The sequence below is a fragment of the Bubalus bubalis genome, chromosome 4 (genome assembly GCF_019923935.1).
Source record: "Bubalus bubalis isolate 160015118507 breed Murrah chromosome 4, NDDB_SH_1, whole genome shotgun sequence".
In the NCBI taxonomy this organism is placed as follows: Eukaryota; Metazoa; Chordata; class Mammalia; order Artiodactyla; family Bovidae; genus Bubalus; species Bubalus bubalis.
Window position 1 is genome coordinate 12,105,416 of NC_059160.1, and position 22,055 is coordinate 12,127,470.

The 22,055-nt window shown below is 43.0% G+C and overlaps 1 protein-coding gene across 16 annotated transcripts in view; it reads right to left on the reverse strand.

The window, feature by feature from the left end:
* ERC1 (ELKS/RAB6-interacting/CAST family member 1) overlaps positions 1-22,055 on the reverse strand; it is a 271,526-nt gene that overhangs the window by 195,865 nt on the left and 53,606 nt on the right. For all 16 annotated transcript variants that reach the window (XM_044940924.2, XM_044940927.2, XM_044940926.2 and 13 more), the window contains exons 3-4: positions 12,608-13,024; positions 5,086-5,160 (exon numbers count right to left, since the gene is read on the reverse strand). In XM_044940924.2, the coding sequence (XP_044796859.1) occupies positions 5,086-5,160; positions 12,608-13,024 (492 nt within the window). The remainder of the gene's footprint in view (positions 1-5,085; positions 5,161-12,607; positions 13,025-22,055) is intronic.

The window sequence follows — 22,055 nt, forward strand, 5'->3', positions numbered from 1 at the left end:
TTTATGGTCAACAAACTTCTAGTGAAAACATCTGTGGTATTAACAGGAAAACCTTTACAGGCTGTAATACTTTACCATTTTACTTGGCAACCTGAAAAGGTTTATCTCTGCCCCCAGTGGAGTAGGGAGAAGAGTAAGAAGGTTTTGAAGACTTACGGTAATGTATCCAACTATCTACAACCACAAACATCTGATAACATCCCACTGCAGAAAAGCAAAGGGATGAACTGTTAATTACATCAACAGTTGCAGTTTACCCTATGGTGGTCCTGTCTTATCCACAGTTTTGCTTTCTGTGGTTTGGCTTTCCATGGTTTCAGTTACCCGAGATCAACTGCGGTCTGAAAGTACCAAATGGAAAATTCCAGAAAGAAATGATTCATTAGTTTTAAACTGCACACTGCTGTTCTGATCAACATGATGAAGTCTCACACCTCTGTCACCCCAGGACATGAGTCATCTCTTCGTCCACTGTATCCCTGCCCACTGGTCACCGAGTGGGAGTCTTGGTCATCAGATGGACTGTCCTGGCACAGCAGTGCTTATGTTCAAGTGACCCACAGCACAAGCGTAGTGATGCTGGCAACTCAGACTAGCCAAAGAGAAGCCATAAGATGCTTCTTTTAACTGGAAAAATGGAAGTTCTCACTAAGGAAAACAAAATCATAGGCTGAGGTTGCTAAGATCTATAGAACAAATGAATCCTCCATCAGTGAAATTGTGATGAAGGAAAAAGAAATTCGTGCTAGTTTTGCTGTTGTACCTCAAACTGCAAAAGTTAAGGCTACCGTGCATGATAAGCACTTAGTTTAGACGGAGACAGCGTCAGAGTTGTACAGCAAGATACTAAGAGAGGATGAGACCACTCGCCTTTTCATAAAGTATACTGTTCTAACTGTTCTATTTTATCATTAATTATTGTTAATCCCCTACACTGTGCCTAGTTTATAAAATGTATCCAAGGAATGTACAGGGAAAAACACAGAATATACAGGGTATGGTATTATACTATCTGTGGCTTCAGACATGCACTGAGGGTCTTGGATCATACCCCCCATAGACAAGGGGGAGTGCTACTGTGTTAGTAATCTTACTTAGTCTCTAAACTTCACCATGAGTTTGAAATATTTCATAGTCATTTTTAAAACGAAACATCACTGTTCTTGTAAATCAGCCTCACCACAAGTATCTACCTCCCAGTACAATACCTTCTACACCATTTCCTTGGTTTCTCTGTCACAGTACCTAGCTTATCCCCAGATTACTTTAGATATCATAAGTTACAGAAAAACTCCAACAAAGAACAGATATTTTTACATCAATAGTTGCATATGTTTATTCACCTATGAAATAAAGACCTTAAAGAGCATAAATTAAGTAGAATTTTATTTTATCTGGAAATTCTGAGAAACCATTCCTTTAGGAAGAAATTTTGAGACTGACTTGTTTTTTCACTTTACCTCCAGGCTGTCGTGACTGACTTTCCTTGCTATCTGAAAGCATGCAGATAAGAGTTAAAAGACTTATCATTAGACAGTTATAACTATTTTTAGGTTCAGGGGACACGTAAGGGCTGAATTCCTCTGACTTGCACTGAATTACCTTTAAAAATAATACAACAAATATTTTCATTTACAAAACTATTCAAATGAAACTTACATTTGGTTCAAAATTAAACATATTGTATTAATACAATCGGAGACACTCTAAACCTGAACTAGGATTTTTTTTTTTTTTTTAATATTTGACTGACGTTAAGTAACACTGCCATTACTTCTTAGTATTCTATGTATTTTTGGCTGTGCTGGGTCTCATTGCTGCTTGGGCTTTTCTCTAGTTGTGGCCAGCAGGGGCTATTCTCTAGTTACCACGTGTGGGCTCCTCACTGCAGGGGCTTCTCTTGCAGAGCATGGGCTCCAGGCACAAAGGCTTCAGTAGCTGTGGCACAGGGCTTAGTTTCTCCATGGCACGTGGGGTCTTCCCGGACCAGGGCCTGCACCCACGCCTCCTGCATTGGCGGGCAGATTCTTTACCACTGAGCCACCAGGGAAGCCCCCTTGAACGAGGATTTTGATTTACTTGTTTAAAATTACCCCAGCTCACAGAGAATAAATAAACAACTTCAAATGCACCATCTGAAAATTAAGATGACTATAAATCTTCCTGGGTAGATCAAGATGTTGTCCCTCAAGAATTACTACAATAATAGAAACAGGCATGTAATTAACCTGCCAATGAAGAAACGGATACATGGCTCTCCTCTGACGGTAGCCTGGGAGGCAATGAAAGGGGAAGCAGAGAGAGGGGGCATATTTCTAGCACCACTAGGGTGCCACACAAGTGAAACAGCCTCTAGCTAAGAACTGTGGCCCCGCACATCAGCAGCCCCTTCCTCTATGAAGCCCCACAAGGCCCTGGCCAGGACACATTTCCCATCTTCTCCCTGAATCCCAACACACATTGACGGGCAGCTGTGGACTGGATCAGCACCCTCGCTGCCATTTCACGCACCCCAAGATCACGCAGAAGGGACTAAGATTCCAGCTCTGACTGCCCAAAAAGAGCTCCTGCCATGCCTGATATGCTGGACTAGTTCTGGCACCAATGCAACTGGTCCTCAGGCTGGGTTTATTTGAGGACAGTCATTCCAAAGGAGGTTTTAGAACGGATGATAACTAGATAAACAAATTCTCTACCATCTTACTACTCTGTTCTTCTCCAACAAAAATCAACTGAGCCCATTGAAATCCTCTCCTCCTTGTTAAATTTTCCAAATCCTCAACCTTTTTTCAAAAGTTGTCTCAGCTGCATCTCAGCATCTTCAGTTGTGATTTCAGTATAACATCCACCTAACCCCACTGGGCCACTGGCATCTCCGTCTCTTGCTTCTTAGCAAAATGGCTGGAGGTTAACACAACTTAAAATAGATCCACTGCGTTTCCATGCTGTCAGAGGCAAGCAAGATGACTCTGTGAACGTGGGCACTGCCATGTACTTCCCTCTTAGGTTCCAACGGGCTCGGTAAATAATATGCGCAAATAACCACTAGGGAACGTGAGAATGCAGTCCAACCTTCCCAAAGGCTCTTTATAAGATTATGTTCAAGACTATTAATTGTCTGACTACAAAGAACCCAGAATCCACTAATTTGGAATTTGTCTGGAAAACTCTTTCCCCAGTGAGAATACAGATGTATACAATATAAACAGTTTTAAGAGGAAACCATCTAAGAAAATCACTATTGTAACTGTACTTGGGAAGCATCTATTGACACAGAACTATTTATATACCAAAAACTAAACATTCACATGAATATTTAACAAATATTTAAGATTTAACAAATATTAAATGAAGGTGCACGATGCAAAATACTGCATTAAACTATTTAGGGGACGTGAAGAAGGTAAAAAGAGAAACAGAGATGAGGGAGAAAGGAGAGGAGGGAGGGTCCTTGTCTGTAAGAGTCTTCAGCTCTTGTAAGAAAGAATATGCTGTTAATAAAAACAATAACAGCAGCAGCAGCTAACACTGACTGAATGTTTACTATGTACCAGGCCCTGTTCAAAGTGTTTGAGTTGTTTTAAAGAATTTAAACTACAAACAGCCCATGGGATAGGTACTGGTATCATCACCATTTATCAGTAAAGAAACTGAGGCATAGAGGGGTTGGGTTACCTATTCTACATCATACGGCTGATTACACAAAGCCAGGTTTTTAATCCAGGGGATTTAACACAGAAAGCAAGCTCTTCATCACCAAGCACCATTACATTCAGCCTAAAGATTTCTAACTACTCAGTACTTAAAGCAGAGGTCCGTGGAACCCGGGGGTGCCTCCCAGCCCTTTTGAAAAGCCAAAACTCTTTTCATAGTAATTCTCTGACTTGTGGGCCTTTTCCACCGTGCTAATATGTGCAATGAAGGTAGAGGACAGACAATAGACTGGGTGCCTTAGGACAATGGCAACAGCATGAAACCATGCTGGCAGGCAGCGTGTTCTCAGGGCCAGCGCTCTCGGGAAAAGAGAGACAGAGGCAGGCAGCGTGTTCTCAGGGCCAGCGCTCTCGGGAAAAGAGAGACAGAGGCAGGCAGCGTGTTCTCAGGGCCAGCGCTCTCGGGAAAAGACAGACAGAGGCAGGCAGCGTGTTCTCAGGGCCAGCGCTCTCGGGAAAAGACAGACAGAGGCAGGCAGCGTGTTCTCAGGGCCAGCGCTCTCGGGAAAAGAGAGACAGAGAAGAAGGAACATTTTCAGAACACTGGCTCACTTAACAATGTCCCTGATTGTGACTTTTCATATGCTTAACCCTTAAGCACACATCTTTTCACAATTCTGTGTGAGGAAATGGGAAGGGGCCAGGTCTGTCTGCTGTGTCCTGAGTATGACATGGCTCCCAGGACACTCGATGGGCTGCAACTGAATCAGGTACTTTTTTCACGAAACCCTATGCTTCCCTGATGGCTCAGATGGTAAAGAATCCGCCTGCAATGTAGGAGACCTGAGTTTGATCCCTGGGTTGGGAAGATCCCCTGGAGGGAGGGCATGGCAACCCACTCCAGAATTCTTGCCTGGAGAATCCCATGGACAGAAGAGCCTGGCGGGCTACAGTCCACGGGGATGCAAAGAGTCGGACACGACTGAGCGACTAAGCACAGCACAGCCTTACTTGAGAGAAGAATAGACACTTTCCTTTCTTTTTTTCTTTCTGGCTGTGCCTCATAGCATGCAGAATCTTGGTTCCCCAACCAGGGATCCAAACCAGGCGCCCTGCAGTGGAAGCGCAGAGTCTTAACCACTAGACCGCCAGGGAAGTACCTGGCGACGATTTCTTAAAAACAAGCAAGATGAGTCATTTTAAGAGAATAAGGGACCCTGAGATCAAAAGGTTTGAGAAGAACTGATTCCAAGAAATGCTGGGCAAGAGGAAATGAAACTGAAGCTCTTTTCATGTGTCGTGCTCATGAAGTCTCACTATTTCTTCTCCGTCTACAATGTGAGTGAACTAAGTTCTAAACTCACACATCGAAGTGTGATCACTGGAAAGTGTGAACTGATGCAGTAAGGTTCCTTATTAGGTTCCCACTTACCTTCATTTCAATAACAGTTTGCAGAGCTTTAGTTTTGGCAGAATCAGGGGCATTCTCAAATCTCCGATGCATCTCCTATACACAAAAAGCAAGAAAGAGAGTAAGTGTCCTCCTCTTCACTCCTATTTTCCCCAAAGAAGGTAGGGGTAGCGAGGGAGTAGTAGTTGCGTGCAGAGATGACTTCCCCAGCCTTGTGAGACACTGATCACTTCCTGTCTCCCTGCGGACCAGGAAGCCCACTGCCCTCAGCTAAGGGGACAGGAGGGCCCACTGCCCTCAGCTAGGGGGACAGGAGGGCCCACTGCCCTCAGCTAGGGGGACAGGAGGGCCCACTGCCCTCAGCTAGGGGGACAGGAGGGCCCCCATCCCTGAGCACCTGGGTACACACAATGTGCCCCAGAGACCTCAGCCGCCACCACAGGTGGTGCTCCGGCATGCCCCAGGCCGGTGTGTCACTCTTCCACATGACTCGGCAGCATATTTTCAAGACGCTAAGCAATCCAATAAGGGGATCAGAAATATCCCCTTTTCAAAAGGAGAGGTCACAGCAGTCCAGTGCGCAAGGCACAAGCTACTGAGACATCTGTGTTGACAGCATCCTCTGCATAACATCTGCCCGAGAACCACACGCCCCTGGCTGCCCACAATGGACACCTCTGGTTTCGTAGGGGCCATGGTCAGAAAGAAAAAGAGGGTAAGGCTACTGAATGAGTGTCCAAAGTAGTCTATGGTTAGCCAGTGTCAAAAAACAGAGCTACTTTTTAAATCCAAATTTCCATGAGTTCAGGATCAGAAAGGAAGGAAAGAGGTGGAAGAGCACCACAGTAAGGATCTTCAAGAGATTCCGCCTGAGGTTACGAACCTTTCCTGTCAGACTCTGAGACTGTCTCTGAGTCAGCCGGTACTTTCCCAGGTCCCCTGGGATAGCCCAGGTGACCACATGGGTGCCTTCCATCTCAGCAGTGCTGGCGAATGCCCAGGCCTGCCCTCTGCTCTGCCTGTTTGACAACACTCTACAGATGTCTACTGGGTCACTCAAACTTAACCTCATCCAAAACAAAACTCCTGATTTCCTCCTCTTTAATCTGGCCCCTCTTCTGAAGACTGGTGAGTCTTGCCCATCTCCTTAAAGGACACTAGCCTCCTGGTGGCTCAAGCCAAACACCAGAGGGTCTCCTTCAAGTCCTCCCAGATCCTTATCTCCTACCACCTTCCAGAGTAGATCCTAACTGTTCCATCTTCAAAATACTCAAATTTACCATTTCACTCCATTTCCAGCCTAGTTCGAACCTAGATTATTACAACAGCATCAAGTTAATCTTTCCATTTCTTCTGTCCATTTTAAAGAAAGCAATGGGGTAATCTTGAAAAAGCATCAACAGATGATGGCACTTGTCATTAAATCCTTCAATGAGTTTCCCATTTTCTTATCACTCTCTACAAGGTCAACACAATCTGACCGTAATGCATAGAGGACTGGCCTCCTGGTGTAAACTATGTTAAAATTAGACAAAAATGCATGAAGCAACTGTTTTCAGACATTGGAAGACAAGCAGCAGAGGACTATGATCCTTGAGAGAAGAGAAACTAATGAGGTTATGATCCAGACTTGCTATCTGATGTGTGACGTGCAGAGAAGGCAAATGGAAAACGGCAGTCCTGCAGGGCTCGGAACACAGACTAGTGGGTCCGAGTCCCCAAGATGCTGGAAATGTGCGAAGCAGAGTAACAGAGAGGAGGAAGCTAGCTGGAAAAGCGTCTGATCCGACAGGGTCCCCTGGAGTCTTCGGGTAAAAGCTAAGTATTGGTACACAGGGAAAGACTCCATGATGTCCGACAAAGAGCGACTGTTGGGGGGCAGAACAATGATCAGAGAGCAACGAGTGAGCAACCACCTGAGCTCACAGGGGCTGGCGAGATTCAAGCTCCAAACAGCCCAGTGGAGAGAAGGTCAGAGGTACTTAGCAGAGACATTCTAGCCCTGGAGAGACAACCACCTGGGCCAGCCCCAACAGAATGTAAAAGCAGGTCTTGTTAAGAGTCAAGTTCATCCACAATTAACTCTTGCCAGGCAAAACATTCCACTAAGAAAGACAGAAAAATCCACAACACGTTAATCCAGGACAAAATCTGAACCCATGAGTTCAGACCATAATCACCTGCCACCTGCATTAAGACAACAAACTCATCAGTGACTCCCAGACTCCAGTCTGTCCTACACGCCCTACACGGTCAACAGGTGATAAAGTGGGCACATGGATGTTCAATAATATATGTGTAATAAATGAGCAGAGAACTTTAAAATGTATTAACAAAAAGAAAATGAATCCTGCTAACTGTTAACTGATCTTCATCTATTAATAAAGTCTTCTAAGGGCTTGCCTGGTGGCTCAGATGGTAAAGAATCCAACTTGCAATGCAAGAGACCCCAATTCGATCCCTGGGTTGGGAAGATCCCCTAAGAAGAAAATGGCAACCCACTCCAGTGTTCTTGCCTGGAGAATCCTACGGACAGAGAAGCCTGGCGGGCTACAGTCCATGGGGTCCCAAAGAGTCGGACACGACTGAGCGACTAACACTGACTGACTGACCCTACACATTTATCTACTTAAAATATTAAAACTGCATTTCTTAGAAATATCTCACAATTCAGACACTGAATTAATTTTATCTGACCTTTTTCCCACAACCGACTTCCAATTTAGGGAAATTTCCAAATGCTTTAAGGTGAAACTATTAGAATTTCATTTTAAACTCCAGCAAGCATACCTGTAGTATATAAAGAAAAAAACCCATTTGAATAAAAAGAAACCCTCCTCTAACAAGGAACTTGGGTGTACTTTAAACCATTTGCAGGTATAAAACCTTCCAACTAAGACATTTTGAAACCTATTGGTTGTAACAGATTTCCGTTCAAAGGCCTGCACGTTGAAGCTCATTGTGAATACGTCCTGCAGTTGGCAGACTCATCAACTCCCCTTTCCCACTGACACATCAACCCTCTGACGGGTGCACTGTCAGTAGAGAGACAATTCTGGAAATAAAAGTGAAAGCACTATTCAGACAAATGTAAGAAGCAGAATATGCTATGTGCTCACTTTACTTCACTCTCTTTAGCCTGAAAACTTTCATTCAAAACAAATTCAAGTACAGGTAGAATTATCTGGATCCAGTCATACTGTCAACTGTGGTACATACGAGAAAACGCCTTCAATCCTCTCATCCATACACGGAAGAATAATGACTAGACAAAGAAAACGAACGAGGTAGGAACAAAATCTCTCTCTTGTAGTTTTCTTTCTTCTTAAAAGTAAGTCAACGCTTGCTTACACAGCTGAGAGAAAGGAGTATTCGGGGCTGAAAAGCAGTACTTATATCTGAACTTTCTTTTTTCCAACATTCAGGTTTTAGCCTCCAGCACCCCTGGTTCACGGGTAGATGTCCCTTCACCAGATTTAATTCTCCGCACAAGTTCAGGGCTGATGGTATTCAACACAGACACGTGGGAAGAGCCCTCAGGACTCTGCCTGCACCTGAACTCCAGACACCAGGCAAGGGTACTGCACTGCAACCCCTCACCACCTCGACTGACAGCATCATTCTGAGAAAACACACCCCCCTGCCAAAATGAGGCACAAATCACACACACACACACACACACACACACACACACACACACGAGACAGGATAAGCGGAATCACTAAGGTGTGCGATGTAGCTGTTTGCATTTTCCAAAATTACTAGCAAAGCGCACACTGACTGGGGACCCTTTTCCTTTTTTAATTCTCCCTACTTCTTGTCCACTGTTTCCATCTTTTCTCTATGCCTATTTGTTTCTCTTTCTTCCCTCTAAAGTCCTCTGTTTTTACCTTATAACTGCTGGTAATACAGACAGGCATTCCTCAGATGTGCTAGTCAGTCAGTCAGAATTCCTACCTAGAACTAGTCACACAGTAGGTCTTTTAACCTCAAATGCTTCTGCAAATACTAACATGACAGCAATTGTTCTAAACAAGGTTTGCTGACTGAAATATTATACAAAAATTGGCATACATGTAAATAAATGTTTTTATACAAACCAGTATTTTATTCATCACAATAGGATCTACATTAAAACACACACACACACACAGATCTGAAATATTTATTCAGCTTATAGACAATGCTTGGAATGCATATGGGTTGCTGATCCAAGAATTCCATAGCCAGATTAGGCTGGACTGCCAACAGATTGAGAACCAGACTTTGGTGTGTCACAGAACCACCTGGAAAGCCTGTTAAAACCCCACATGCCTGGGGCCCCAGGCCCTAACCACGTCTGGGCTGTAGTTCAGTATTTGTCCAATAGATGTCTTCACTCTTCTAACCAGCAAAGGAAAGACACTCCAGTAAACAATACAAAATCTAACCATAAGTCACCTAACAATGTAATTCTACTACAAACAGAAAATACAAGATTAATTTAAATTTTATTTTTCCTTCTTTAGCTTTTGTTTGGGGGAATCATCTACCTGCTATTGACAGATTCATGGTCATGAACAAAATGGAAAACTAAACACAAGCATTTCTGGATAGGAATACAATTAATGTTACTGTATCTCATCAAATGTAAGACGCCACCGATTGTATGGCAAACTGCTGTTCAATATGCTAGAGAGAAAAGAAGGGAATGCATCCAAATAAATTGTGACTCAAAGAGTCATTCAGAATTTTTATTTTATATTGATTGCAAGATTCTTTTTTACTTATTTAACCATAAAAGTTTAACCATATACAACCCTAAACTGTTTTTACAACTTTCCTCATATCAATAACTTTTTGTTTCCGTGCAGATTCACATCACAGTATTACTGAAGGGGCGCTGAACACCAGGTAAAGCTAACAAGAAAAAGAGCAACGATGCTCAGAGCAGGGGCTACAGTGGTGACAAGGCGAGCAGCTGTGACCGTGTGAATGCGTCCAAGACACCACCAAGGGAAAAAGAGGGAAAGCTGCTCAGCCGTGTCTGACTCTGCAACCGCAGACTGTAGCCCACCAGGCTCCTCTGTCCATGGGGATTCTCCAGGCAAGAGCACTGGAGTGGATAGACATTCCTTCTCCAGGGGATCTTCCTAACCCAGGGATCGAACCTGGGTCTCCTGCATGGCAGGCAGACCCTTAACCGTCTGAGCCACCAGGGAAGCCCCATCAAAGGTAAGACTTAATTTCACAATGTTAAAATGGGGAAAACTGAGTCTTGGAATTGATGAATTACTGCTGTTTTTCAGAGGTGGACGATAATCTAATAAGAATAAAACCTATGGATGTCTCAGTGTTGTCAACTTATAATTCTTTCTACCTTTCTTGACACACTGGTGCTATAATGTACAACAGTCGTTTCAAGTCACCACTCATCAACCCAGATTAGAGCCATTAAGAGTCTTTACTAGACTCCCTTCAACACTTGTAACACCCCCTCCCCCATCTATGCTCAAAACAACCAGAGTAAATTTTAAAAGCTAAACCAGATCTTATCACTCCCTTGATTAAACACTGTGGCAGTTTTCTCTTGGACTTTGAACAAAACTGTTGCATTACCTGCAAGGATCATGGAGGCAAGCGCTTTGTCTCCAGAGGGCAGGGACTGTGTTCACTGCGGCTTCCCCATGCTCTGCACCCAGGTGAGCACCCAATGAACACCTGATGAGTGGAATGAATGAACCTGGCCCCGGCGACCTCTTCAACCTCTCATCTCATGCCTGCCTCCCCCTGAGACAATATGGTTTTTGCCTTCTCATCTCCTCAAACTCCTTCCCCTCAGGCCTTTGAAACCATTAACCTTCTCCAGGGTTAGGATTAGGACATGATTTTTACACAAATGCTCAGAAAGACTGTTTCAACTTTCTTCAGTGTTCCCTTAAAGGGCACCTCCTCAAAGATGCTTGCATACCCTGTAAATCCCTTCTCTCGACATAATTAGACTCAACTAGTTTATATCATCTCATAATTATCAGTCCACTGTCTCTCACCAGATTTTTAAGTTCTGCGATGGCACAGACCGTGTGTTCTGACATGAAAAATCTAAAGTGTATACCCAGTGCCTATCCCAGGGTAGAATACAAACTAGAGGCTCCACGGATACCTGCTGAGTAAATGAGAACAGAAAGGTGATGCCAAGTGCCTCTAGCACCTTACTATTCTGGAAACAACCTTTATGTAACAGTTGAGCCACAAATTGCAAAACTCCACCCCAAACAATCATTTTAACTTTTGTTAACTGTATTTTCTAACATACACACATTTAATTATTCAAGCTTCTTGCTATGGCAATAAAGATTCTTTCCTATTTCAAGATTATATTAAAAGGTTTTTACTTACATTTTCTTCTAGTTGTTCTCCTCTTTTAAAAAGTAACTATTTATTTCATCTAGAATTTAGTTTGATGTAACCATGTAAACTGTTTTCCAATGGCCATTATTCCAAAACATACATCATAAAACTATATTATTTTTTAAAAAGAAGAGAAATTCTGCCTCATCAATTTAGCTATCTATTACTGTCCCAGTACCACACATTTTAATAATCATGGGTATAAAATACATTTGCTTAAACAAGCATTCCTATACTGAAAAAACTATATGTTTCTTCATTGTTCACAATGTGAAAGTTAGCTGAAGTCTCCGACCTCATAGGGAGAATGAAAGCGGTCAATTTTTTTTTTTAATTTAACGCAAGATGAATTCTTCAGTTATGATTTCTTAAAATGAAGTATTACATAGAAAAGTGAAATGTTACCAGTAGTCACAGTGGTCAGCTAAAGCCCGAGTTTCCTCTCTAGAAAATAAGTGGCAGTTTGCCTCTATGTCATTCCTCCAGCTGTGCCTCCCTGGCAGCAGATGATTTTTATCACATATCTTTTATAGCAAGGCAACAGTTTCCATAGAAACCACAGGGCAAACATCCATTACTGCTGCCCAGGACTTTACAGGCATACTTAAAACTGAGGTCATTGCTCACTCTCAATGATTAATGCATTTTAAAATTGAGCAATAGTTAGCTACTCCGATTCTGATTTTGTTGTGTGTGTCTCTATGAACAAATCAAGAGATAAGTAATCAATCAAGAATATTCTGTGCCCCTCTAGCAACAAAATAATTCTACAAGAGGGGAAAAGAAAAACCCAGAAAGTCATTAAGCTGGTATACATGCCAGCCAACATGAGCTCACACAAGACAGCAAATCAAAACAGAAATCGGTGTAGAATTTAGGTACCAAAGGAGTTCCCTTCCACTAGCTCAAGAGAGCATATAAAGTCATCTAGGCCAAGATGCTAACTGCTGCTGCTGCTAAGTCGCTTCAGTCGTGTCCGACTCTGTGCGGCCCCATAGACGGCAGCCCACCAGGCTTCCCCGTCCCTGGGATTCTCCAGGCAAGAACACTGGAGTGGGATGCCATTTCCTTCTCCAATGCATGAAAGTGAAAAGTGAAAAGGAAGTCACTCAGTCAAGACAGTGTCATAACGGCTGATAAAGTGGCCACTCACCTCTCTCAGCAGAGCGTTCTCTTTTTCCTTCTGCTCCAGAAGGCTTTCGAGGTGGTGCACATGCATCTCTGCCTCCGCCAGCCTTCGTGTCCTCTCGTGGTCCTCCTCGGTGGCCTTGGCAGAGAGCCCCTTGCTCTGCAGCATCTCCAGCAGCTTCTTGATGGACTCGTCTCGGGCGTTCAGGGTCTGCTTCTGAGTCTCGATCCGCAGCTCCATCTCCTCCAGCGTCTTGCGCAGCAGGAACAGCTCCTTGGCCTGCCGCTCGTGCTCCGCGTGCAGCCTCTGGAAGTTCTCCTCTGTCAGCTCCGCCACACACGGCTCGCCGGTCCTACTGCTGCTGTCTTGCTGGAACAGCTGGTTCAGGTCCCTCTGGATCCGCAGCTCGTCCTGGAGAGCCTGGATGGTCATCTGCATGTGCTGGGTCCAGACAGAAAACAAGACCCAGGTCAGCTCTCCTCCCCCAGGAGCACAAACAGAGTGGGATCAGGGGAGGCAGGAGGCAGCTATCACACCTCTCAGAACGCCGCACTGAACAAATCAGGAATCGTGTTATTCTGTTCCACACTGTCTTTCCTATCTGTAGTGTCTGTCACTCAGTCATGTCCGACTCTTTGTGACCCCACGAATTGCAGCCCACCAGGCTCCTCTGTCCATGGGATTCTCCAGGCAAGAATACTGAAGTGGGTTGCCATGACCTCTTCTAGGGGATCTTCCCAACCCAGGGATTGAACCCAGGTCTCCCACACTGCAGGCAGATTCTTTACCATCTGAGTCACCAGGGAAGCCCTTACAATCTGTAAAATGTCAGTAATTTAACTTGTGTTTATTATCAACAGGAAACAAGGTGACTCCAGCAACTCTTCACTGTACTTAAGCTATGACTAAATAAAGATACTCTTCAAAATTAATAGAGGGTATCACCTAGAACTGAAGGAAAGGAAAGGGGAAAGACAGGGGAAATCTATAGGAATGCAAACATACCATAAAAAAATTTCACCAGAAACCACAAGGGATACCAAAATACAAAATGACTTTTAAGTGCTTTACAATTAAATTTCGACAGTAAAGAGTGCATGCATGCCAGTATAGCTGAATCACTTCACTGTTCACCTGAAACTACCACATTATCCCAATAGAAAATTTAAATTTTTTTTAAAAAGTACATGTCAGAATGTGCTTAGCACTCTTTAAGTGTTCATTCATTTAATCCTCACTATAATACATGTACTATTATTTGAATTTTATTGATGCTGACACCAAGCAGAGACTTAAATAACTCACCCCAAGATCACACAGTAACAGAGCCGGCATCGAATTAAAGCAATCCTCCCAGCCCATGGATGCTAGTACCCAAAGGTACTAAGATAACTTGAAGCTTTAACCACAAAAAACAAAACACAAAATACTGAGACCGTGGGAGCTATTTATACAGAAGAAGATAACAATATAGGTGAGTAATTATATGAAGATGTCTGTGCAGATGAACTCCTAAAATGCTGCTGAGGATGTATCTTTAGCTATATCCCTAAAGACAGTATACGAACCTCTAATCTGAATTGATAAATTCTAAAACATTATGCTGCTGCTGTTGTTCAATCGCTAAGTCATGTCCAACACTTTGCGACCCAATAAAATGTAAGCCACCGGGCTCCTCTGTGCTTGGGATTTCCCAGGCAAGAATACTGGAGTGGGTTGCCATTTCCTCCTTGAGGGGATCTTACTGACCCAGGGATCAAACCCACGTCTTCTGCATCTCCTGAATTGGCAGGCGGATTCTTTACCACTGGGCCACCTGGGAAGCCCCTAGGACACTACACAAAGAATCCAAAAGGAAGTTACATCGAGAACCCTATTTTTAGAAATGAAGAAGCAACAACAGAAAATCACTCTTGGTAGGCAGGTATTCAAGCCTGGCAGCGCGCCATGCTGGAAGCAAACTAGCCCACAATCAGAAGACGCTAGCTTCAGCTCCAGCACTTGTACCAAACAGCTACCTAACTGGGGACATATGGTCATCCTTTATAGTTTCAGATTTCTTGTCTTTAAAATGAGGATAGAAATACCTGCACCATGTTTTCACAAAGCTAATAACATCATGGAAATCAGCGTATGTTAAAACATACATTGTTCAATATTTTTGGCAAACTGTAAAAGAGCAGTAAATATCTCAAGGAAACGATCTGGCAAGTGTACAAAGATGCTCACTGTTGTTTAAACCACTGACAAAATTAGAAATAACCTAAAAGGGTATTAATAGGTGGTGAGTTGAGTAAATGAGAAATGACCACCCAGTTTAATACCATGCATCAATACTTTAAAATGCAGCTTTATACTTACTGATAAAAACTACATTCACAACATATTACGTGTAAAAAAAAAAGCAGACTACATAAGAGCAAGTATAGGACGATCTCAATTCTAATTTTTATAAAAGTATATACATGCAGAGAAAAGTCTAAAAAGATATAAACAATTACCATTGACTATCTCTGGCTATGGGTAGATTTTATATTTTTCTTCATGCTTTCTTGTATTATCAAAATCCCCTATAGTCAATAAAGAGACATTTTTACTTTTAAAAATAAGAGAAAAAGACTTCAGAGATGCCTGCTTGGCTGTGTTCAATTTACTACCACTTTGGTAAAAAGGGATGGAACAATAAGTATTTACTTTAAGTAAAAAATAAAATATTCATAAGAAATAAAATTACCTCTGGAATTTTACACAACAATTTAATCGTTATTTTGGGGACAGAAGGCAGGGAGGGAGAGAGAAGGAGGGAAGGAAGGAGGAAGGGACTGGAATGACTGAGGGACAACCTGTAAGAAACTTTATTGTACTCTGCATAAAAATGTTTTTAACTGAGGTATAATTGAGATTGAAAATTTTTTAATGATAGCTTTGTGCATGTGTGCTAATTTGCTTTAGCCACGTCCCACTCTTTGAGACACTACAGACTGTAGCCCGCCAGGTTCATCGAATACTGGTGTGGGTTGCCATTTCCTCCTCCAGGGGATCTTCCCAACCTAGGGATCAAACCCTCGTCTCTGATGTCTCCTGCATTGGAAGGCAGGTTCTTTACCACTAGCTGCTGCTGCTGCTGCTAAGTTGCTTCAGTCGTGTCCGACTCTGTGCGACCCCATAGACGGCAGCCCACCAGGCTCCCCCGTCCCTGGGATTCTCCAGGCAAGAACACTGGAGTGGGTTGCCATTGCCTTCTCCAATGCAGGAAAGTGAAAAGTGAAAGTGAAGTCACTCAGTCGTGTCCGACTCTCAGCGACCCCATGGACTGCAGCCTACCAGGCTCCTCTGTCCATGGGATTTTCCAGGCAGGAGTACTAGCACCACCTGAATATTGAGACATAATTCACATATACCATAAAATTCCCTGGTTTAAAGTGTGTGTATAAGTCAGCAGCTTTCAGTGTATTAAAAGGTCTACATCAATCACTACTATCTAATTCGAGAACACTGCCATCACCCCTTGAGAGATACACATTTGCAGTCACTTCCCATCTTTCTTGCCTCCTAACTAATTGCCTCCTCAATTTGAAGGGTTCAAGAGAACGGATGGATATACTACAAAGATGGATGTACTATTCACTCAAAAGTTAAATTCTAAAAAAATGCCTACTAATACTTTTCAGCCCCAGATAGGAATGAAATTCTGACACAAGCTACAGCATGGGTGAACCCTGAGGATATTATGCCAAATGAAATAAGCCAGTCACAGAAGACAAATATTACGGTTCCACTTACATGAGGGATCTGGGGCAGTCAGATTTAAAGAAACAGAAAGTACACGAGTGGCTGCCAAGGGCTGGGAACGAGGAGGGAGGTGGCAGGCAGGGAGTGACTGCTTGATGGGCACAGAGGTTCAGTTTTACAGGATAACAAGAGCTCCGGGCGACGGCTGCACATCAGCATGGATGCACCACCTATTAACTGTACACCTGAAAACTGGTTAAGATGGTAAATTTAAGATGGTTAATGTAAGATGTGTGTGTGTGTACATGTGCGCACACGTGAGTGCACTCAGTCATGTCCGACTCTTTGTGACCCCATGGACTGCAGCCCGCCGGGCTTCTCTGTCCATGGGATCTTCCAGGCAAGAATACTGGAGTGGGTAGCCATTTCCTTCTCCAGAGGATCTTCCTGACCCAGGGATCGAACTTCAGTCTCCTGCGTCTCCCACATTGGCAGGCAGATTCTTTACAACTGAGCCACCAGGAAAGCCTGATGTACTTTATGGCAGTTTAAAACCTGGGGGAAAAATATGCTTGTCACAGAATTCCAATGTGTTGATATTAATAATCTACTTGTAACTACTGATAATTAGGTTGGTCCTCACTCTTCACTACTGTAACAGGCACCTTCATATGTACATCTCTGCACATAAATCCAGATTTTTACTGGATATGAATTCTGAAAAGTGGAAATGCTGGATCAGAGGGTATACAGTTATAAATTTAACACAGACAACAAATTTCTCTCTAAAAAGGTTTGTATCAGCTTCCACCACACAATGTCTGAGCACTTTCCCATATCTTTGACAGTGGGGTATTTTCTTTCTTCTCTTTCTTTTTTGGGCTTTTCTTTGCTTACAAGTGAGACTGAACATCTACTCATGTATCTACAGGCACCTCTGTGACTCACCTGTTCTTGTTCTTTCCCATTTTGTTTGGGGACATTTAAAAGCCTCTTGATGAAAGTGAAAGAGGAGAGTGAAAAAGTTGGCTTAAAGCTCAACATTCAGAAAACAAAGATCATGGCATCTGGTCCCATCACTTCATGGGAAATAGATGGGGAAACAGTGGAAACAGTGTCAGACTTTATTTTTTGGGCTCCAAAATCACTGCAGATGGTGACTGCGGCCATGAAATTAAAAGACACTTACTCCTTGGAAGGAAAGTTATGACCAACCTAGATAGCATATTCCAAAGCAGAGACATCACTTTGCCAACAAAGGTCCGTCTAGTCAAGGCTATGGTTTTTCCAGTGGTCATGTATGGATGTGAGAGTTGGGCTGTGAAGAAGGCTGAGCACCGAAGAATTGATGCTTTTGAACTGTGGTGTTGGAAAAACTCTTGAGAGTCCCTTGGACTGCAAGGAGATCCAACCAGTCCATTCTAAAGGAGATCAGCCCTGGGTGTTCTTTGGAAGGAATGACGCTGAAGCTGAAACTGCAGTACTTTGGCCACCTCATGTGAAGAGTTGACTCATTGGAAAAGACTCTGATGCTGGGAAGGATTGGGGGCAGGAGGAGAAGGGGACGACAGAGGATGAGATGGCTGGATGGCATCACTGACTCAATGGACGTGAGTTTGAGTGAACTCCGGGAGATGGTGATGGACAGGGAGGCCTGGCATCCTGCGATTCATGGGGTCGCAAAGAGTTGGACATGACTGAGCGACTGAACTGAACTGAACCTTTCTCCTAACCCACTTCAAGGGCTTTTTATATTTGGAAAATAACCTTCCACCTGCTGTGCATGTTACAAATGTATTTCCAAATCTGTTTTTTTTTTCTCTTTTAACATAGTTTACGGCAACTTTAAATGGATCATTTTTTTAATGCAAAGATAAGAGCCTTTTCTTTTATAATTTCCAGTTTGAGTATTATGCTTAGCAAGTAATAAAGATTCAATTATGGTAGTCTTCAAACTCTTGAAAAGCACTGCTTTTTCTTATGAAAAATGAATTTACAATAAAATTATCAGGTATCTGAATTCAGGAATATCATTTTTAAATACATTTAACTGCCCACATCACACTGTAAAGACTCTTCAACAGTTGCTGGAGTTCAAAATCAATTCCTAGTTTCATTCTTTATCTTTGGAAGTCAAAAAAAAAAATCCAAATAAATTCTAACCAAATACCAAAGGGATGTATCAGAAGCTAAACTTAACAACGAAATGGATTCCTAGGTACAACTGTCTGTCTGTTCTGAATATGCATCACTGAATTCATTTAATTCAGGAGAAACAGACGTTTACCACAGCTCATGGAGTCACATACACACTGTGATTAAACTAGCAAGGCAATCACTATTCTGGTGAAGAAAGAAAATTCAACTGCCAGCGCGCCCTGCTTCTTGAGCTCCGCTCTGCCCACCCTACTGGGATACAGAATGAGAACGATGCTCTGAACTGGTGACCTAGAGGGCCATGCAGCAATCTTCTCCACTGAAATGGGAATCAACACCCTTCTTCTCTGGGCTACATGGTTTTTCCAGTGGTCACGTATGGATGTGAGAGTTGGACTGTGAAGAAAGCTGAGCGCCAAAGAATTGATGCTTTTGAACTGCTAGCTTCACTTTGTAAGAATTTCTGCCAACAACCTTGGAGGAGGATGCGGCGGAGGCAAGAAGCCAGGCTGCTCTAGCACGTGGCACAGAAGACAAAGTGAGCATAGCTACACAGAGCACAGACATTTCCCACAATCAACCAAAAAGAGACATGCTGGATTCCGGAGGAAGATGTCATGTGTCAGGTATTAGGAGACGTGCTAGTTGAGAACTCCGCTAAGGACACTCTCCAAAGCAATCTCACGCTTCTCACCTTCCAGACTTTATACCAACCCTCACTGGTCTGCTTCTGTTCACTCTCCTACTCAGCTTGATCTGGAACATGGGAAAAGTGCTTAAAATTTTCTCTCCGGCAAGAAAAGTTTAAAAAAAAAAAAAAAAAAAAGAAAGAAAGAAATTTCTACCCATAGGATCTTCTCTCTCTGAAAGAAGGAATGAGAGAAAGGACAGAAAAGACAGAGAAGAATCCTAACTTCTCTCCTCTCATCCTACATCCTGAAATGGCATCTTTCCCTGGGAATTCCCACAAAATACAACTACTTCCATCTTCCTACCAAAAATTTGATGTCAAAGATTCCTATAAAAATGATCTTGGAGATAAGGACACTGAAAATCTGAAAGCAAGAATAACCAGTAGTTTCAAGAATCTCCTTTCTGTCCTCTTCCTATTTACTGAAAAACTAAACAAGCAAGTTTCTTTTTTCTGTCAGGTATCTGAAAAACAAAAAAGTCATACAGGGATACCTGATTCATTACCAATGTTTAAACTATTTTTAAACTAAATATATGAACTGGGATAGATGCTCATATAATTTTTTTTCTGACAACTTAACAAATTCTTCGATCTCCATATTATAAGAAAAATCGACTTTTTGAAATAACACTTGATCCAAGGTATCTACACTGAAACAAGAAAACTTAAATTAAGAGGTTCACAAAGGAATATCTGATGACATTAGTGAACCTAAAATATTTCATATTTCTAATACATATTTAAGCATAAGAAAATTTAAATCGCAACCTATAGACAAGTTCCACAAAAACATGAAACCTACAGGAACCCAAGAAGAGTGTTTTCTTCTAAGAGGAAAAACTAGCTCCGAGCGTGTTTCAGTACCAGAAGAAAAAGAGATTTTAAGAGGACTCTGGCCACCCTGGGAGTTCTCTCCATCAAGAACAGGAGCTAGTGATTAACTTGAAAGAGTCCATTTCAGACAATTCTGCCCACAGAGGCGGTGCTGTTGAAAAATAAACTTAACCAAACACTGAAGAACAGAGAAGAAAATAAAAGTGTAACTAACCCCTTCCTGATGGAAGAAAGATCTTTATCGGCTACCATGCAGTAGGCATTACGCTCCCTGCCAGGGACACAAGGCAGATGGGCATAACAAACACGGCCTGTGTCCACATCAAGGTAGGTAAAATAGTTTTTAATCCCAGCAAAAACAAACACACACATGCACACAATTATAACTGCAAACAAGGATAAAAGCCATAAATTTACGGTAGTAAGAGATAAGAGAAGGTTTGGGGCTGGCTGGGTGAGATGTGAAGAAGTTAACTTCTGTTAACTATTTAAAGACACAACATGTACCTTTACTTAGGTAAAGACTCTGAAAGAGGAGGGGACAGAGGAACTAAGGAGACTGAGCACCAGGGAAGTGTGGCAAGAGGTGTAATGGTTTTTAAGGGCAACAGGAAGCCTGAGAAAGTTCTGGGCAGAGAATGACCATCTCCACCATCGTCACTAACAGTCGCCAAGTGCCAGCCACATGCTGGGCACACAGTACTGCGTTGAATTCTTACAATAGTCACATGAGGTAAGACTGAATACCCATTTTACAGATGAGGAAACTGAGGTCTGGAGAAGGTCTGAGACCTCAGCAGCCTGCCAAGGTCACGTAACTAGTGAGTGAGCCAGGATTCACACATCACAAGTGCGTTTTCGAAAGCTCCAACTGGCTGCAATGAGGCTGTGTGTGTGTGTGTGTGTGTGTGAGGCTTGGGGAAAGAGAAAGACTGGATAAGATCGGGAGACCTCAGCCAACAGTGACAGGACCGAAATACGACGGTACTGTGGGGTGGGAAATGGATGGTTTAGAGAAATACTTCAGAGAAAAAAAGTATCAGGATTTGACTGGCAGGGTGGGAAAGCAGGGTGGTTGCAATCAAGGAAGATTCTGAAGTTTCTGACTTAAACACCATGGACAAGCTGGTGGAACCACAAACAAAAATGGGGAAAAATAAGCAAGGACCAGAACTGAGAGGAGATCTTGAGCTGAATGTGAGGTGCTTCTGAGATGCTGAGAAGAGGTTTAAGGAGCAACTGTGCAGGTGCGTCTAGAGCTTCGAGGAATGAAATGAGCTACAGATGCAGCGTGTGTGGCTGTGCCGCTTTGCTGCACACCTGAAGCTATCACAATGCTGTTACTCCAGTGTAAAATAAAAAGCTTAAAAAAAATGATGAATTAAACTAATTGTTAAAATTCTTGGGAAAAAAAAATTAAGATAAAAGTGTGGAAGCTCTGATTCATAGATCTGTCAACTGAGGCCAGGGTAGTGAAGGAGCCTCCCTAGGAAAAGAAAAGAGAGTAAGAGGAGATAGTCACAGGCCTGATTCAACACTAGACGCAGGCAGAGGAAGAGCGGCTGGCAAAGGAGACAAGAGGAGCCGTCAGGAAAGTGAGCAGAAATCAGGAACACAGCATCACAGGAACTGAAGGACGCTGCTAAGGACTCTTCCTCGAGGTTAGGGGAGAACACGGAGCAAGGAGGATTTGGCTATGGGTTCAATTCCTGGTTCCCACAGGACAAGTTCAGCAAAGTTCCTTAAACACTCTGAGCCCTACTCGAGTAATCTACACTCTGAGCTCTGCAGGTTTACTACAATCATTAGCAGTAAGAGAGAACACCTATCACACTGCAAACTGTCAGTAAGTGGCAGCTGCTGCTGATGTTTGTACTAATAAAATCAAAAGGTCTGGTTAGCGGCTCACAGAACCCGGCCCTAAGAAGCCCCAGAGGTTCTAAAGACCATCTTCAGGGAAAGCCTGGCGGGGCCACACCCAGGCACCTGGGCCCCCAGTCCTGTCTCAGTCAGAGCAGTCCACTTTCTTTTTCATTTCACTCCTTCAAAGAAGTT